This window comes from Onychostoma macrolepis, chromosome 24 (genome assembly GCF_012432095.1).
Source record: "Onychostoma macrolepis isolate SWU-2019 chromosome 24, ASM1243209v1, whole genome shotgun sequence".
Taxonomy (NCBI): Eukaryota; Metazoa; Chordata; class Actinopteri; order Cypriniformes; family Cyprinidae; genus Onychostoma; species Onychostoma macrolepis.
Window position 1 is genome coordinate 20054999 of NC_081178.1, and position 17138 is coordinate 20072136.

The window sequence follows — 17138 nt, forward strand, 5'->3', positions numbered from 1 at the left end:
TTGGCCAAATAATGATAGCTAGACTACTGACATTATCAAACTGGCAAGTCTTTTGGGGTGTTCCTGGTATGCAGTGGTTATTAGCACCTATCAAAAGTGGTGCAAGGAAGGACAACTTGTGAATCAGTGTCAAGTTCATGAGTGCCCAAGGCTCACTGATGCACATGCATCACAATTTACTGCGTATGGGACTGCATAGCCACAGACTGGTCAGAGTGCCCATGATGATCCCTCTCCACTTCCGAAAGTACCTATAATGGGCAAGTAAGCGACAGAACTGGACCATGGAGCAATGGAATAAAGTTGCCTGGTCTGATGAATCACGTTTCAGACCAGATGGATGGCCAGAAGCATGTGTGTTACTGGAGATGGCAAGAGAATGCAGTGTGGGAAGAAGGAACATCGGCAAAAGCAGTATAATGCTCTGGGCAATGTTCTGCTGGGAAACTTTGGACCGTAGCATTCATGTGGATGTTACTTTGACACGTACCACCTGACTAAAAATTGTTGCAGACCACATACACCCCTTCATGGCAATGGTGTTCCCTGATAGCAGTGGCCTCTTTCAGCAGGATAATGCACCTGCAACACCTGCAACTGTTCAAGGTGTTGACATGGCTTCCAAATTCCCCAGATCTCAATCCAATTGAGCATCTATGGGATGTACTGGATGAACAAATCGGATCCATGGAGGCTCACCTTGCAAGGTGCAAGACTTAAAGGATATGCTGCTAATATCTTGGTGCCAGATACTACAGGACACGTTCAGAGTCCATGAGGTGATTTTAATGTTGTGGCTGATCAGTGAAAGTGTACATACTGTAACAGCATCGGCAAAATAACCACTCATGTACTGTACTTACAAACATACATGACAAATCCCCTGAAAATTTTTCTTCAGTATGATCTTTAATATATTTGATTAGCAATATAAAAAATCTGATCATGGAAACTCGATCTGAGGCAAATGCACATCCCTTCATGATATGCAAGTTTTAAAATGATCAAGCTCTCACAGCATACTGGTTTAATAACAATTACAGAATACGAACAACAAATTCTGGACCAGATGACCCAGATCTGGACTGGATCAAAAAACAGTCCATAGATTCTAACCTGTGATACACTGTAAAATTAACAGTTAAATCAGTATTATTTTGTTACACACACTGTCTTACATCCGTTCATCTGGCCGTTTATAGTTTACTCTTAGAGAACGTCCCACCTCTCCCAGCACCTAAGCTGAATTTTGTTGCTCCAGTGACTGCTTCAGCTACTACGACTGGCAGGCCATGGTCAAACTCATACTGCATGGCTTGGGTGAAGGAGGAGGAGTCAAAGACGGCGTGGTAGGCAGAGTTACGGTCAGCACGGAGACAGAGCTGTGGAAATGCGCTGACCTGTTCGGCAAGTTCAAGAGCCACTTGAAGTGCTAGAACAAACGAAAACAGACTGACAGTTAGATGTGAAGATGCCAAAATGGGGCCATTCCTAGTTAAGTATAACAGACCTCTGACAGAAGAAGGCAAAATTTCAGCAAAAAAACACTCCTAAACCAGTTTTTTTTAGTTGACCATAATGTGTGACCTCAAGTGACCTCCATATCATCACTCATTTCCTTCTGATATGAACTCGTTTTGTCCTTCTGTGTAGCACATGAAAGCTCTGGCCTCTGTCCAGATCTCCTATGGAAAGTCCACTCGAGTGACTTCACTTTGGAACTGAAGTGCTTACTTTAACAGTATCTCTAAACAGCTTTGAGCTCATCTCATCTAACCTCGCTGCGACTGTGTTTCAAATTTTATTTGTGCTTTCGCATATTCAAACTTTCCACATTACGATTAGTCATGTGACAAGCCAGAACACCATCAAGCATATTTTTCTAAGCAACTAATGATATTACTTCAACATAGGTAAAATGTAGTTGGTTTATGATGTTCAATTGCCATATCATGCTAAAGCAAGTTTTAAGGTGTAGTGTTTGTGTACCTTGGCCATCAGGCACCACTCTGTTTGCCAGTCCAAATGTTAAAGCCTCTTGTGCCTTTACCGGTCGGCCTGTGAGGATGAGATCTAGAGCTCGCGAGAGACCAATCAGCTGTGGCAATCTCACCGTACCACCATCAATCAATGGCACACCTGTGTGAGACAAACAGAAAGAGGCTTATAGACATAGAGGAGCTGAGCATTAACTGGTAGGAGGTGAATTATGAACACAGATATATACTACCATCTTTTACAGATATATACTACCAAACTTTTACATCCTAAAGTTTGAGGTCAGATTTTCTTATTTGAACAATGATAATACTTTGTTAGTCAAGGATGCATTAAATTTATAAAAAACAACTGTAAAGACATTTATGATGCCATGAAAGTTAGAATACCTATGCCATTTCAATGCACAATTTGTCACTGACTTGCAAATTTGTCACAGTGCTTGGTTACAGGACAAATGTGAAATCTAGGTATTAATTAAAATTTATCAGTATGTGCACATACTTATCAGTCAGAATATACTGTAGGAGTGCAACCCCAATAGAATTTTTATTATTAATATTATTTATATGTACATAGACCATTGTATTACACACACACACACACACACACACACACACACACACACACACAAAGGGTCCTGAATACATGTCTAATCACCAGCAATCCCTCTGCACTTAGAGCTCTCTCTATCTCTGCCAATTCAAACTAGCATCATTACTACCACGTTCTATAAATTATATTTTCTCCTGTAGCGGGTTATGGAAATAATGCAGCTCTATTCATAGTGGCTTGAGAGGGTGAGAGATAATGAGTGGATACATCTGCTACCAATCATCTGTCCTCTCAGTTCAACAAGCTACACATCTGGCAGGCTAAACTGAGGTGGGAGGGAGTTCTTTCAGTGAGCACATCCTTCCATATTTCCTCTGCTCTTTTAGCCCATTACTCAAGTCTGTCGTTCAGAAAGTCAGTCCTCCATCTCTATTACACATCTGCAAGCATGCAGCTGACACACCAGATGTGATGAGGTGCATCTGTTTCAGAAGATAGACATATAAAGTCTTAAAAGCAGAGGCAGTGTAGAAACCATAAATGCTAATATTAATTAAATCATCTGAAAGAATCCAAGGGATTTTTTGACATACAAGAAAATGTGCATTTAGGAATCAGTGTGGCCAAACCCTCAAAGGTACTGTTGTACCTTTTCTAAACTCATAGTGTGCATATTATACCTTGAGGAGTATATATGCTGCCTTTAGGGGTATATATGGTACAAACATGTACCTCTAAGTGTACTGGCCCAGAGATACATTTTTGCAATATTTGGCAGTTATGTTTACATGCACTCCTTTTTGTCAATCCAAATGAATCCAATCTAATTTTAGATTTTCTAAGTTCTGTTGTATGCACCTTAAAGCTAAGCATTTAAGCTATCATGGCACCGGTATTTTTTACTCCGATTGAGAAAGTAGTCTGATTCAATGGTTTAAATTTTCCTATTAAACATATTATTTAAGACTGTAACCTGTTTCAGTCAGATCAAAATTTAATTCAGACTGAGCTCAATCGATTGCGGCATGGTGACTCAGTGATTAGTGCTATCACAATCCAAAGACGTGAAGGAGAGGTGAATGTAGGTGTGAGTAAGAGTGTGAATATTTGTGTATGTATCCGTCCAGGGTGATTCCTGGGAAAGGCATCCCCATCACCCATCATAGAACTGCTTGTTCTATGTACACAGCTTGATGGATTGAGGTTAGTCAGACTGATGTAGGTGATTCCCAATTGGAATCTATCTGACTGACTGAGCCATCAATATGATTATAGATTATTAGGTTGCACGTAAACATAGCTATGCTGTGACTGTGAGTTAGATAAAGTAGTCCATACATCTCTTCAAATCAATCCACTACCTTTATTCCCAGACCTTGACTATTGCACAAAATCCTCTTGCTTTTACACACAGAAGACATTGAAGTGGTACAATGGCTTTACAGAAATCACCGAATGACTCCATGTCACTAGACCTGCATTAGCAACTGGGTGATTTCAGTTCACCTCAGGTGTTTGACTGAATGAATGGATCTGTCTGTGTAAGCCTGAGCCTGTGGTTGAACTTTTATGTCTTCCTGTACGTGTTCATGCTGGTGATACTGGTATCCACAGAACATCAAAGTACCAACAAAGCCTACGACACAAGCTTGCACACACAATGGTGTTGGGGTAATGCAGTGTTACACCTGCACTACCACACTAGAGCTCAGGAAAAAACCTTTAAACGCACACATGACTACAATTACATAAATGCAAAAACAGCTAAATGAGAAGCTATAAGATGTGATCTACAAGTCTGTGAAATCAGAACCAACATTACCATGATACAAAACCTGTCGCATATGAATTATAACCTTGAGATTCAGTTCATTTCAGTTTAAGCTGTTCACTTAAAACAAATGAATGCATTAAGAGAAGCCTTCCATTCTTAAGACAACTCAAATCCGTCAATGTATTTGATGAAATCTGCATCCCTGAGTCCAAGCATCATATGCCAAGGAAGGATCTGAAGGTTGAAAGAGAATGTCTGTAAAATCGGAGAAAGGTCGAGTCATTTCAGTTGTTGGCAGCCACTCCGGTGGCTGAGGTGGACGAATGGAAACTGCATTCAGAACAACTGGCTTTGACCACCTGGGCTGTTGGATTAGATACAACGTGTGCAGTTAGGGCCTCTTAAAAATGATAAACTCAGATTTCACAGATCTTCTGGTCTCTGATAAATGTACTGCATTTCATTTGAGCCGGGAACAAACTATCCAAGTGAAACAGAATATTTGATGAGAAAACAATGAAAAGTGGGCGTTCCATAGCAGAATGGAATCAGACCTGAATGTGAAGTTCCCATCCAGACACTGTCGGAACCCACTTTTTGACTTGGATGTTGAGGCTAAAGGTCGGGTCAGGACGTTTTGATGTATCCCAATGGTAAAACTTTGTCAAATTACCTGAAAAGCCAAAATAGCTATAAATGATGTCAGCCAAAAAGGAGAGTAGTTTTAATAAATGCGGCAAATTTAAAGTTTATAAAGGCTTTTTTCTTTGGTATAACACACTGATGAATTGTGCACAATAAGAGCAGGAAGGTGTATTAAAAAAGTAAATAGGGCCAATGTGCTAAAGACTACGTACCCTTGGATTTTACTGTGTAACTGCACTAGCTGAATCATTTAATGGCTTGTTCACATTCTTTTCAGGGCTGTTTCTTTCAGTTTGGTGGCTCAATGTAGTATCTGAAGACAAAACAGGAAGTATTTGGCCACATCAGAGAGATTTTGGTAGCATATTTTCCTTTTCCAGGGTTACCTCCCCCATTCGCGTCTCTTTCTCATCTCTGTTTCTTCGTCTCTCACCACGAGGGATTCCCCTAGGCTGTTCCCATAGGTCTCCCATATACAGCCCTAAAATTCACTTGCCAAAACAAGATTAGGTAAAATAAAACCTACAAGCAGGATCTTAAAATAAACCCTTTCCACTGATGGTGGCCAAGACATCTAGTATGTGAGATGAATGGTGTTTAAGGGCCTGCTGTGCACTGTGGGTAAGTACAGGAGAGAGTGAGGAAAATCCAGAGGAAATAAGTGGGTAGTGTCAGAGCGCTTAGCCTTGTTCTGGGAGAAAAAGTCTCCAAATAATAGTTCTCATTTAAACTCAATCATAGCAGAATGGCCACAGGAACCAATGTGCGGCAAAAACAAAACATAAAATTTTGGTAGGAATGGTTACATGTTAGATATTCCAATCAGAACTGTAATGTGACTATAGATATCATATCATGCAAGCTATTGGATTTGTTCATGATTTCAGAAATAAATACAAGTTTCTTAAAAAAAAAGTTAGAGGTTACTAAGCTGTTCTGAGTATGTTTGAGCAAGTTGTTATGCGGTTTATAGAGTATTGTGGGTGGTTGCCAGGGATTTGCTACATATCTATGCTACATAACCAAGATGTCCTGAGTGGTGTATAGCATGTTGCTGTGCGGTTGTTAGGCTGTTGTGGGTGGTTGCTACATGGTTACTTAACTGTTCTGAGTGGTTTTTAAAATGCTTCTAAGCAGTTGCATGTTTCTATGCATTTGCTAAGCTGTTATAAATGTTTATAATGATGATAAGGTGTGTTACTTGCTGACAAGCCAGACTTTGAGCTGTTCTTGTTGATTATTTTCAGATTAATTATAGGAATTATTAAACAGAAATATGAAAGGTATAACTGACGATGGGCCAATTATTCCACTTACATCATAGTTACCACACATCAAGACATTGTTCAGATCTGCAGGCATGTGCAGCGGGGGGTGCTTTGGGGCTCAAACCCCTGCCCTTTTTCCCAAATTAACCAAAAGTGCCCCTCTCTTAGCAATTATCAACAATAATATTGTGGTTAATAATATAAAATGCTTTTGAATTATAATTATTATGGTTCAAAATCTGTAACAAACGGCTCAAAACTCTGAGAATACCTGTTTATTTTTACTTATAGTCTGAGGTGCCATTGCCATTGCATTGCTATAGATTGTGTGTGTCTTAAGGCTGAAATACATGACTTTTGCCCTGATTTTACCCCGATTTACAGTCTGGAGAAGTTGACGCTAGTTGTAGAAAATTAAAACCAGTCAGTAGATTTGAGTTAATAGACAGAAAATTAGTATAGTGTATGATGGTCACAGCTTCAGACTATGAATCTATCTAGTAAGAAGACATCAAACAGGTTTGATATTTTCAGTAGATTTTAGAATTGTTTTCAATTGTCATGCATCTCCTAGCAGTTTTTTTGTGATTGGAACGGCATTAAGTCGATTCAGCCATTAAGTGTATGATGGCTCTTTTTCTTTGTGATTATTTACAAAGTCAGTAAGTGTATGATTCCTAGTGTTTTAAAAATCTGTTCAGATTTTAAAAGTCATGTAGTGTATTCCAGCATTTAAACAAGCTCAAATTTAATTGGACAATGTCAACTGGAGAAGTATCTTCCCGGTCTTATTCATGAATCAGTTGAAAACTATACATGTTTTCAGGGGTTTTGTTTTTGTATGTGAAAAGGCAAAAACGGAAGATGATTGATCCTTCACAGGGAGCATGATTGACAGGCGATCTGACCAATCATAATGCCGAATCCACCATTTTGTCCAACAAACAAGTCAGACAGGAAAGTAGATTAACTTCAGTGGATTTAAACTTGAAAATTGGTGTGTACTTATGCCTTTCAGAAGTTGAAATAAAATACCTTCTGATGCTCATTCATGTTTATTTTGTGCTTTAAGTAAATATGAAAAGATGATTGGTTCACATGCTGCTTGAACTGTGGCACTACAGTGATCTGTTGCGACACATTAAAGAGCCACGATACGTTATTTAATATTTGAATTTCTCCAAAAATTAAAAAATTTGTTAGCCTGCTCTGTCTTGTCTGTCGGCATGTTGTCAGTATCCTCTTTGCTCCGCAATGTATTTTTCACTGTGTAAGAACATGATGTGTGGCATGAGAGTGGCATGGCAATTGTATTTGATTTGATAGTTAGTTAAAAGAAGACCAAAGTGCCACCAATAGGCCTATTATGTAAAGTGTAAGCAGTTCAAGTTCAGTTTTTGTCATTAAAATGTTCTTTTGTTTATGAACTATTTTCTTACACGTCTCACCCCAAGCCAGTTGCTAATTCCAAAACCAGAGAGAGAGAGAGAGGGTGGGGAAGAGAAAGCATGCTTTCATTAGAAAATAAATTGTAATTTAGTGGGAAAATAGTGGAATGTGTTTGTCATTTTATCTTGTTTATTGTCATTGGAACGGCATTAAGTCGATTCAGCCATTAAGTGTATGATGGCTCTTTTTCTTTGTGATTATTTACAAAGTCAGTAAGTGTATGATTCCTAGTGTTTTAAAAATCTGTTCAGATTTTAAAAGTCATGTAGTGTATTCCAGCATTTAAACAAGCTCAAATTTAATTGGACAATGTCAACTGGAGAAGTATCTTCCCGGTCTTATTCATGAATCAGTTGAAAACTATACATGTTTTCAGGGGTTTTTGTTTTTGTATGTGAAAAGGCAAAAACGGAAGATGATTGATCCTTCACAGGGAGCATGATTGACAGGCGATCTGACCAATCATAATGCCGAATCCACCATTTTGTCCAACAAACAAGTCAGACAGGAAAGTAGATTAACTTCAGTGGATTTAAACTTGAAAATTGGTGTGTACTTATGCCTTTCAGAAGTTGAAATAAAATACCTTCTGATGCTCATTCATGTTTATTTTGTGCTTTAAGTAAATATGAAAAGATGATTGGTTCACATGCTGCTTGAACTGTGGCACTACAGTGATCTGTTGCGACACATTAAAGAGCCACGATACGTTATTTAATATTTGAATTTCTCCAAAAATTAAAAAATTTGTTAGCCTGCTCTGTCTTGTCTGTCGGCATGTTGTCAGTATCCTCTTTGCTCCGCAATGTATTTTTCACTGTGTAAGAACATGATGTGTGGCATGAGAGTGGCATGGCAATTGTATTTGATTTGATAGTTAGTTAAAAGAAGACCAAAGTGCCACCAATAGGCCTATTATGTAAAGTGTAAGCAGTTCAAGTTCAGTTTTTGTCATTAAAATGTTCTTTTGTTTATGAACTATTTTCTTACACGTCTCACCCCAAGCCAGTTGCTAATTCCAAAACCAGAGAGAGAGAGAGAGGGGTGGGGGAAGAGAAAGCATGCTTTCATTAGAAAATAAATTGTAATTTAGTGGGAAAATAGTGGAATGTGTTTGTCATTTTTATCTTGTTTATTGTCATTGTTTACTTGGTCATTGTATTTGTGGGTTTTGCCACATTTGCTGTTATATACTGTAAGAAATGTTTAAATAATTTGGCAAAGTGATATATCAAACTCTAATGTTGTAATGTCAGAGTTGTAATTACAAATTCTACAAGGATCTGAATGCTTTTTGAAAGTCAGAATCTCATGATTGCAGTAATTCTGGCACGTCATTGCTGTGGTGTTGTGCGTTGTTACAGGGACTTGCTATGTGGTTACTAAGCTGCTTTGAGGTTTTTTTTAGAATGTTACTATGCAGTTTCTGGGTTGTTGTAGGTGGTAACTTAATGGTCAAATTCAAAAGAGTCCACCTCCCAATACTATATATTCTGCTCTCTATATGGCTCAGGTTTCTCCTTGTTAGTAAATATATGGGATTTTCACCCATTTTGTCATCCATGAGAATTATAAGTCTAAAAAGAAAAGTAATTGCTTACCTCAACTCACCAAAACACATGATTTGAGGTATTGTTCCTACCTCATAAGTAGCGCAGGTAAAGTTTACATGCCACATTTTTAAGGGTTATAGGTTTGATCAAATTCTTAAATAAGAACAATACGAATGCAAACAATTGTCTTAGCAAGCACCAAAAATTTTTCATTGCACAAAAAATTCAACTAATCATTACTGTAGAGCACCGGTAAAGACTTGAAGACAGCAGGCGTCATGTCTTCCTGGGTGGCTCGAGTACAGTAGAGGCAGACAGTCTGAGGAACGGGTTCACAGGAACATGCGGGCAATGCCCGGATGCTTGGTTTAATGAAAGAGAGGGTCATGATGATGGCTCTATGTTTTAAACGAGCAGCTGGAAAAATCAGTTCCTGGCAGTAAATTATAGCACTGCTGGCATATTTATACACACTGTGGTCATATTTGTAGCATAGAGAAACTAGTACATGCAGAATGAAACTGCATCAAATTTCTCTTCTCTTTCTATGTACTGCAAAGCCTGTGCACAATAGTTTAGCATTGCAGGATTGAATTTACTTTTTACTTTGCTTTATTTTATTACTCATAATACAACCATTTATAGAATCCTGCAAGTGCCACTGTACAATAAGGTAATATCATGGTACATAAATATGGTGTGCAGTCCATATAAACTGTGAATGTTCTGCATACCCAAGCCATTTGAGAGAATGAGCTCAGGGATTGGCTCATAAATATTAACAATGTTATAAATTCCGGTAACATTTTATTTTAAGGTTTCCTCGTTACACGTTACGGTACTTACTATTATAATGACACGTAATTATGCATAATTGCATGCATGTAACCCTAAACTGAACCCTAATCCTAACCCTAACCATATAGTAAGTACATGTAGTTAATAAATATTACTCAGTACTTAAATATATAATTACACTGTAACAAGGACACCTTAAAAATAAAGTGTAACCTAAATTCCATTATCGGTTGAGGTGTAACAAACTTACATAATGAAATGTTACATATGTAACTGTCTGTAAATTATTTATTTGCCAAATGACAAATTTCTGCAAATATGTGCCAGTTACAGAGGGATTTGGGTGAGTGTATCCACAGCAGCTTTGGCACCAACACTCAACTGCTATGAATCATCATTACTGCTCCAAGTTCTCATTGGTTTATTGGCATGTGGGTAATTTCATGTGCAGGAAAAGCTGTCTATGAATTGCTCACCCAGCTGGAAAACTTGATCTTGATTACCAAAAATCAAGTTGTATTTAAATTAGTGCTGGGCAACGATTAATCGCGATTAATCGCATCCAAAATAAAAGTTTTTGTTTATATAATATATCTGTGTGTACTGTGTATATTTATTATGTGTATATAAAGACACACACATACAGTATATATTTTGAAAAGATTTACATGTATTTACATGTATATATTTATTAATATAATTTATATGATATATAAATATATTTAATATATAATCATAACACATTTTTCTTAAATATATACATACATGGGTGTGTATTCATATATACATAATAAATACACACAATACACACACATATATTATGTACACAAAAACTTTTATTTTGGATGCGATTAATCGCGATTAATCGTTGCCCAGCACTAATTTAAATGCAAAACTAGCGTAACTAAATTAAAAATTAAAAATTAAAATTGAAACTGTATGTTTCTATGTTTTCTAAAGCAAAGAACATTTTTAAAACCCATTGGAAACATATATTCTCACATTTTTTGGCATAGACAAAGTATGCTGAAGGTACACATTATTTGGCAACATGCTTGAGCAAACTAATCTAAGTGAAAATTTCAGAGGATTTTTATTGTTCCATTTGTTTCCCTCATGCTTGACAAATCTTACGTGTGACCTGTGTACAAGTATGTGTGTAAGCATCCATATGTCTCTTGGGAAGGCACTGCCACCTGGCTATTTCTGGCAGCAGCTCTGATACTTTTAAAGTGGTCATGAACTGACTTTGTTTTTTGTTTTATTTTGTACTGTTCTCTGAGGTCCATTTATAATGTTATCAAGATTTTTACATCAAAAAACATCATAGTTTAGAAGTAATAGGCTATTTTCTGTTCTGTTTTTAACCCCCCTCATCAGAACGCTCTGTTTGACTAGGCGTGGTGGATTGTAGACTCGGAAGTAAACGCCCACTGCTATGACTGGCTAACAGTTGTGTATGTTTGACAGCAACATTCCTCATAGATGGACGCTGCTGTGATTTAGGTCGCATAAATACGCAGTACATATTAAACGATCTGTAAAAACAGACAAAGCAATAGTAATAAAAACAGTTGTGTTGCAACATTACTGTCAGATCCAATGATTTTATAAAACAATTTTTGTTGTCAAAAATTGTAATTATCATTACTGTGAAGTTATTTAAATTGTACACTATAAAAAAAAAAGTTGAGCCAACTTAAAATTTTAAGGCAACCAGCTTCAGCAGATTTTTGAGTTTTCTCAACTTGTCATTTTAAGTTTATACAACAAAAATGTGAGAATCTCCCACAAAAATAAGTTGAGCAAACTCAAAAATCTGCTGAAGCTGGTTGCCTTAAAATTTTAAGTTGGCTCAACTTTTTTTTTTTTACAGTGTAGTATTTATGGTCATTTTACCATTTTAAGTGTTACCATAGATATCGGTGTTGTTTCAAAACAACCAAACAACAAGTAGTTCTATTCTAATATCAGGATTTTCGTGTAGGATTTTATTTTGGGATTTTCTGCAAGATCCCTTGTTTTTCAGAAGAACCATCTCCCAACCACAAACCCATTCCTCCAACCCAGGTCCAGAGTTGTAGGTATGAACAAACAAAGCAATGCTGTCCAATGCTACTCCTACCTCAACCTTAAACAAATTAACATCAAAGTACAATAAATGAGAAAACCATACCTACCAAATCTGCGACAGAAAACGCCCATGATGGAGCTCTCCTCGACCACCCTCAGGTCAGCCAGCAGGGCCAGCTCCAGACCCCCAGCCACAGCGTACCCACTGACTGCTGCGATCAAGGGTTTTGAGAGCCTCATACGAGACGGACCCTACAACCAAAATCACACATCAGTATATTTCCGTTCTACCCTGTGAACTATAGATATCAGATTATGAAGATGTCAATTATGAAGAGCACGTACACTGAAAGTGACTTAATAATTGCAAGTTGCTGTTACCAGTGGGTCTATCATCCAACTGTATAGAGCAGATGAGCTTCACAGTTTGCTCTACTATTGGTAGTTGCCGATGGTCTCTGTCGCTTATGTGGTACATGTGGTACTCATTTCACATGTGAAGAAGATGATCAATAACAACAAAGCTCATTTACAAATAAAAGTCTTTAAAGGAACAGTAGCCAAAAAATCTTGTTTAAGTCTGAAGGCCTGTTCACAGCAAGAGAAATGTTCGGTGTAAACATACAAGAGACAGAGACAAGGGAGCTGGGTCTGGATTCCTCTCTATTATTCACTCTCTCTAAGCAAAATAGTCATGAGTACCACCAAATCGTAGTTTTATGTAACAGCAGTGGCCTCTGGGCATGTGACCAAAAGTGCAAATTTTTGTTTGGCCAGCCTTTTTCGCAAAGCAAATGAGGGGGGGAGGGGGGTGATCTGTTGCAATGACTGCAATGTTTGTTTCATTATGAACATTTTGGTAGACATTTTAATTTTAATTAATGGCTGTTAATGTGACTGTTAATACATTAAGAGTCATAGAAATTGTGGAAAATGGTAACGAAAACTTTTTGGCGCAAGAAACATTTATTGGTTACAATATTATAGCAGACTTAAAGGTAATGTATTAAATGACTCCTCTAGTATTACTATGCAATACTGCATCTAAGAAGGACCACTCCATACCATGGGACCAGGACCACAGCAGACATCTTGCTCCAGTTTGAGAGAACCAGAGTTCTGGGCCAACTCCTTCAGATCAAAACCAGCACAGAAATTCCCTCCTGAAACAAACAACTTGATTATTTAACTGACAAGGAAACCCTTGTGAAAAAGAAGTCCACTTTAGCTTACTTTTAAAAAGAGTACTTGTTACGGATATAATATTCTTTAAAAGAATATACTTTATTCTTATTTAAGTGCAAACTTAAAGTACTGTTTTCGGACAATTAATTGCATATTAATTGCAATTTAAAAAATAATAAATAATACCAAAATGCTGAACTTCAGAGGGTTTTGTTTGTTTGTTTGTTTGTTTTTGGCCCACTTAATTAGGACTTAAAATCATGGAAATTATTTGGGCCCACCTCACTGGCAGCCTCATTGTGTTCTAGACTACCATTTGCACAGCCCATCTCTAGCTTGACTTCTAATCCAGTTGTTATACATTCAATTAAAAGGGGGTAGTTATTTGTGTTTTTCTAATCTGTATAATGTGAAAGCAAATAAAAAAAAACATTGAACAAAAAAAAAAAAAAATGGAAATTATGTCATCATTTACTGACCCTCAAGTTGTTCTAAACCTTTATGAGTTTCTTTCTTCTGTTGAACATAAAAAAAAATATTTGAAGAATGTGGGAACCAAACAGTTGCTGCTCCCCATTAACTTCCATATTATGAAAAAAAAAAAGAAAAAAAAAAGAAAATGCTAAATGGAAGTCAATGGGGAGCAGCATATAAGAATAATTTCTGAAGATTTCATTTCTAATGATAATTATATACTAAAATGTTATGCGTTTTAATTTATAATGATGAAGTTGCAATTTAATAAATTAAAAGTATAGGCTATTAACTTTTAGGTACCACTTTATTTTAATGTTTCATTGTTAAATATGTTACATGTATTTACTATGGTAATAAATTATTCATAATCACAAGTAATTAATACTAAACCAGCCCTTAAATGTATAGTAAGTAAATATGTTTAATTATATTTGTGTAATTATACTGCAACAAAGACATAAAGTGGTATATATATATATATATTGTTAAATAACTCGCTACAGTTACAAATCATACATGTGCTTGGGCATATTAGTCGAAATCAAAATAAGTGCACTTCTTTAAAACACAACAATTATTTAAAGTTCACTTTAAATTAGAACTTTTAATTTGCCGTTTTTAAAAAGTGCACTTTTGTGTACTTAAGTGTGTAAAAAACAGTCATTAAAGTGTTCCTTTTTTAAATACACGTAAGTGTTCTTTTATTTTATTATATCAAAATTGATATTATTCTATACAGGTTTTTTTTAGATACTTTGAAGTACACTACCAATGTCCATTTACCACAATTAAGCACACTTCTTTTCACGAGGGAATCCATGCTAATTACAAGAGTTATTTTAAATTTTCAAATTATAATTTATTTCAGAGAAAATTCACCAGTTAAAACAGTCCTTCAGTGTACTTTAACATATCACAGCTTGATACAACTAAGCAATAAAACAGCAATTATTCATAATTTAGCTGTAATGTGAACATGGACACAATTTTCATAATGGCTTCCTAATGGACTAGTAAAATCTAGACCAGTAAGTGACATTGCATGTGCTCAATTGCATTTTAATGTCCCTTTAAATGTCTAAGATATGGTAGATGTTAACACAGACCTGAACCTGTGTTTTGGTGAAATAAGGAGTTCTTGTGTGGCCATCATTACCTCTTGCACTCATTCACCTCTTCAAAGCTCAAGCAATTACTGTCATCACACATTCTTTATGTTGCTGTCTATGTAATGTTATCTACTGTGTTCAGTTCACCTGCAGACAGTCCTCTGGCTGGGCTCCAGGTTTAGAGTGTGCGAGAGAGCAACGCCTCTCATTTGACTTGTGATAAAGGTGATTTAGGAAATTTGAGCAGAGATGGCTGATCCAGGTTGAACAAATTATTTCTATTGAGGGTGTGCAATTTGATGGCCTAGGATAATTGTTTTCAGTGTGGTAATATTGTCATCACAGGCTTTGACATAACACAGGACTCTTGCAGCCATGCGCTGCCCACTTAGCCAAAGATTTTAACAGTGGGTGGGAGGATGGGAAATCAGGGAAAAGTGCATGTATAAACTATTTCTTTGCTTTACCGCTCAATCAGATAACATATTTATTCTTTTCACTAACCATCAGAGTGCACCAAAGTTCACATCAATAGTAGTGTGTAAGTGAACTTACCGACTCCATAAAGCACTGCCACATTAAGGCTGTTGTCCTGGTCAAAGGCTGACAGCTCCTCAGTCAGTCTCTGAGCAGCCTCTTGATTTACTGCATTACGTGCTTCAGGACGGTTAATCCCAATAACCATCACCGTACCCCTCCTCTCAGAAATCACTGTCCCACCTGCACCTTCCACAATCACAGAAGGAAATGCATGAACATTCAACATAATCTGTTGGCAGGTATGATACAACGGATAAACTTTAAAACAATAAAATATGTCAAATAAGTACAGTATATGCAGCATATGTGTCATACAGTGACATAAATTTAAGACACGTCATTCCAATTAGATAAAGCAATACATAGAATTTAAGTTATTTCAAAAATCTATGATTTTATCATTTTTAGAACTAACAAACTATTCTTTTGTGAAATGCTTTGCTTGAAAAGTGCTTGTGCCAATTTTCTTTAAAATGAATCATATTTGCTTAGATATTTATATAATGCAGTGACATTCACACCATTTAAAAAAAAAAAAAAAAGTGTGCACATTTGAATTTAGTTTTAAGAATTGTACTCGCTAAATATTTTTATAGCCTAGATCTGTTACTAATATACTTATAACAGAGCAAGGTCGTAATGATTCTGGTCTGCTAATCACATACACACAATGTAATCGTGTAATCGTGACATTATGTGTAAAACTGGATTTCTGTCGAAAATAAACTACGATGGAACGCTATTCACCCATTGTACTGTTTCTGAAGTCCACTCACACATACAGTTCACTGAGTCACAGCTGATTGGCCAGCAGTAGTTAGTATATCAGAGCCCCCTCCTACAGAGGGAGACTATAAACTTACTGCGCCTGGAACCCGGACAAGTTAAGTCAATTTTATTTATTTATTTAGAAAATATAGATTGTTTCAAAGCAGAAAAGAAAAAAATAATAATAATAATAATAAAAAATAGAGAGAAAGAGAGAGAGAGAGAGTAATCTTTCAAGTTTATGCTGACCTCTACTGACAAAAACCGGAACCTCGGTTAACTTTACCTGGGTCAGCGCTTTTTCTTTCTTCTTTTGAAATGGTGCTGTAAAATCTTTGTCCTTTCATCGAGTTTAAAGTCATGTGGTGAATTGACCTCCTAAAGCCATTATTAACTGACAGTCTCCCTAAAGTTAAAGCCATAATTTAGGGGAAATGATTAATGTGCTTTTAATCTGTTGTTTTGCTTAGTTTATAGTGGCAGATTTTGTCAAACTTCACTGTTTCACGTCGCCATAACAATTAATAGTTCGGAATACCAAAGTAAAAGTCACCCAGAAAACGATACTTACAAACTTACAGCTCACCCTCAAATTCAGTGTCAAGCCTTACCAAGAAATGACAGCAAATGTTTCCAAACGGTAAACAGACCTCGCATTGGATCCAAATAGAATTCCACTTCTTCCCTATATAACCAAAAATACATAGACTACAAATTAGCGAAACATTCTGTTTACAAATATATCTGCCTGGCTGAACCAAATATTTTAACCAAATCTGAAATCTACCATTAGAAAAAAAAAATTTTTTTACACAAAATATATTATCTTGTATTTTCTATGGGTTTAAAAGTGAAATATGAAACATGTTTTGTGATACCCTTTAAACACAGAAACACAAAAATAAACGCAATTTTAACACATTCAAAATGAATTTTAATAATGATT

The 17138-nt window shown here is 36.4% G+C and overlaps 1 protein-coding gene across 5 annotated transcripts; it reads right to left on the reverse strand.

Annotated features, from left to right (window-relative positions):
* Nucleotides 1-890: 890 nt before the first annotated feature.
* Nucleotides 891-16967, reverse strand: zgc:101569 (uncharacterized protein LOC449822 homolog). Of its 5 annotated transcripts, none has more exons than XM_058765148.1 (6): nucleotides 16804-16967; nucleotides 15440-15604; nucleotides 13179-13276; nucleotides 12221-12365; nucleotides 1990-2139; nucleotides 891-1432 (listed from the first exon to the last, which is right to left on the reverse strand). In XM_058765148.1, the coding sequence occupies exons 1-6, from the start codon at nucleotides 16895-16897 to the stop codon at nucleotides 1197-1199; spliced, it is 888 nt and encodes a 295-aa protein (XP_058621131.1). In that variant the 5' UTR covers nucleotides 16898-16967; the 3' UTR covers nucleotides 891-1196. The 5 variants fall into 5 exon arrangements, with proteins under 5 accessions (XP_058621131.1, XP_058621129.1, XP_058621130.1 ...); XM_058765146.1 differs by lacking the exon at nucleotides 16804-16967 and adding an exon at nucleotides 16479-16736 and having other exon boundaries at nucleotides 15440-15610; XM_058765147.1 differs by lacking the exon at nucleotides 16804-16967 and adding an exon at nucleotides 16479-16734.
* Between the last annotated feature and the right edge of the window lie 171 nt (nucleotides 16968-17138).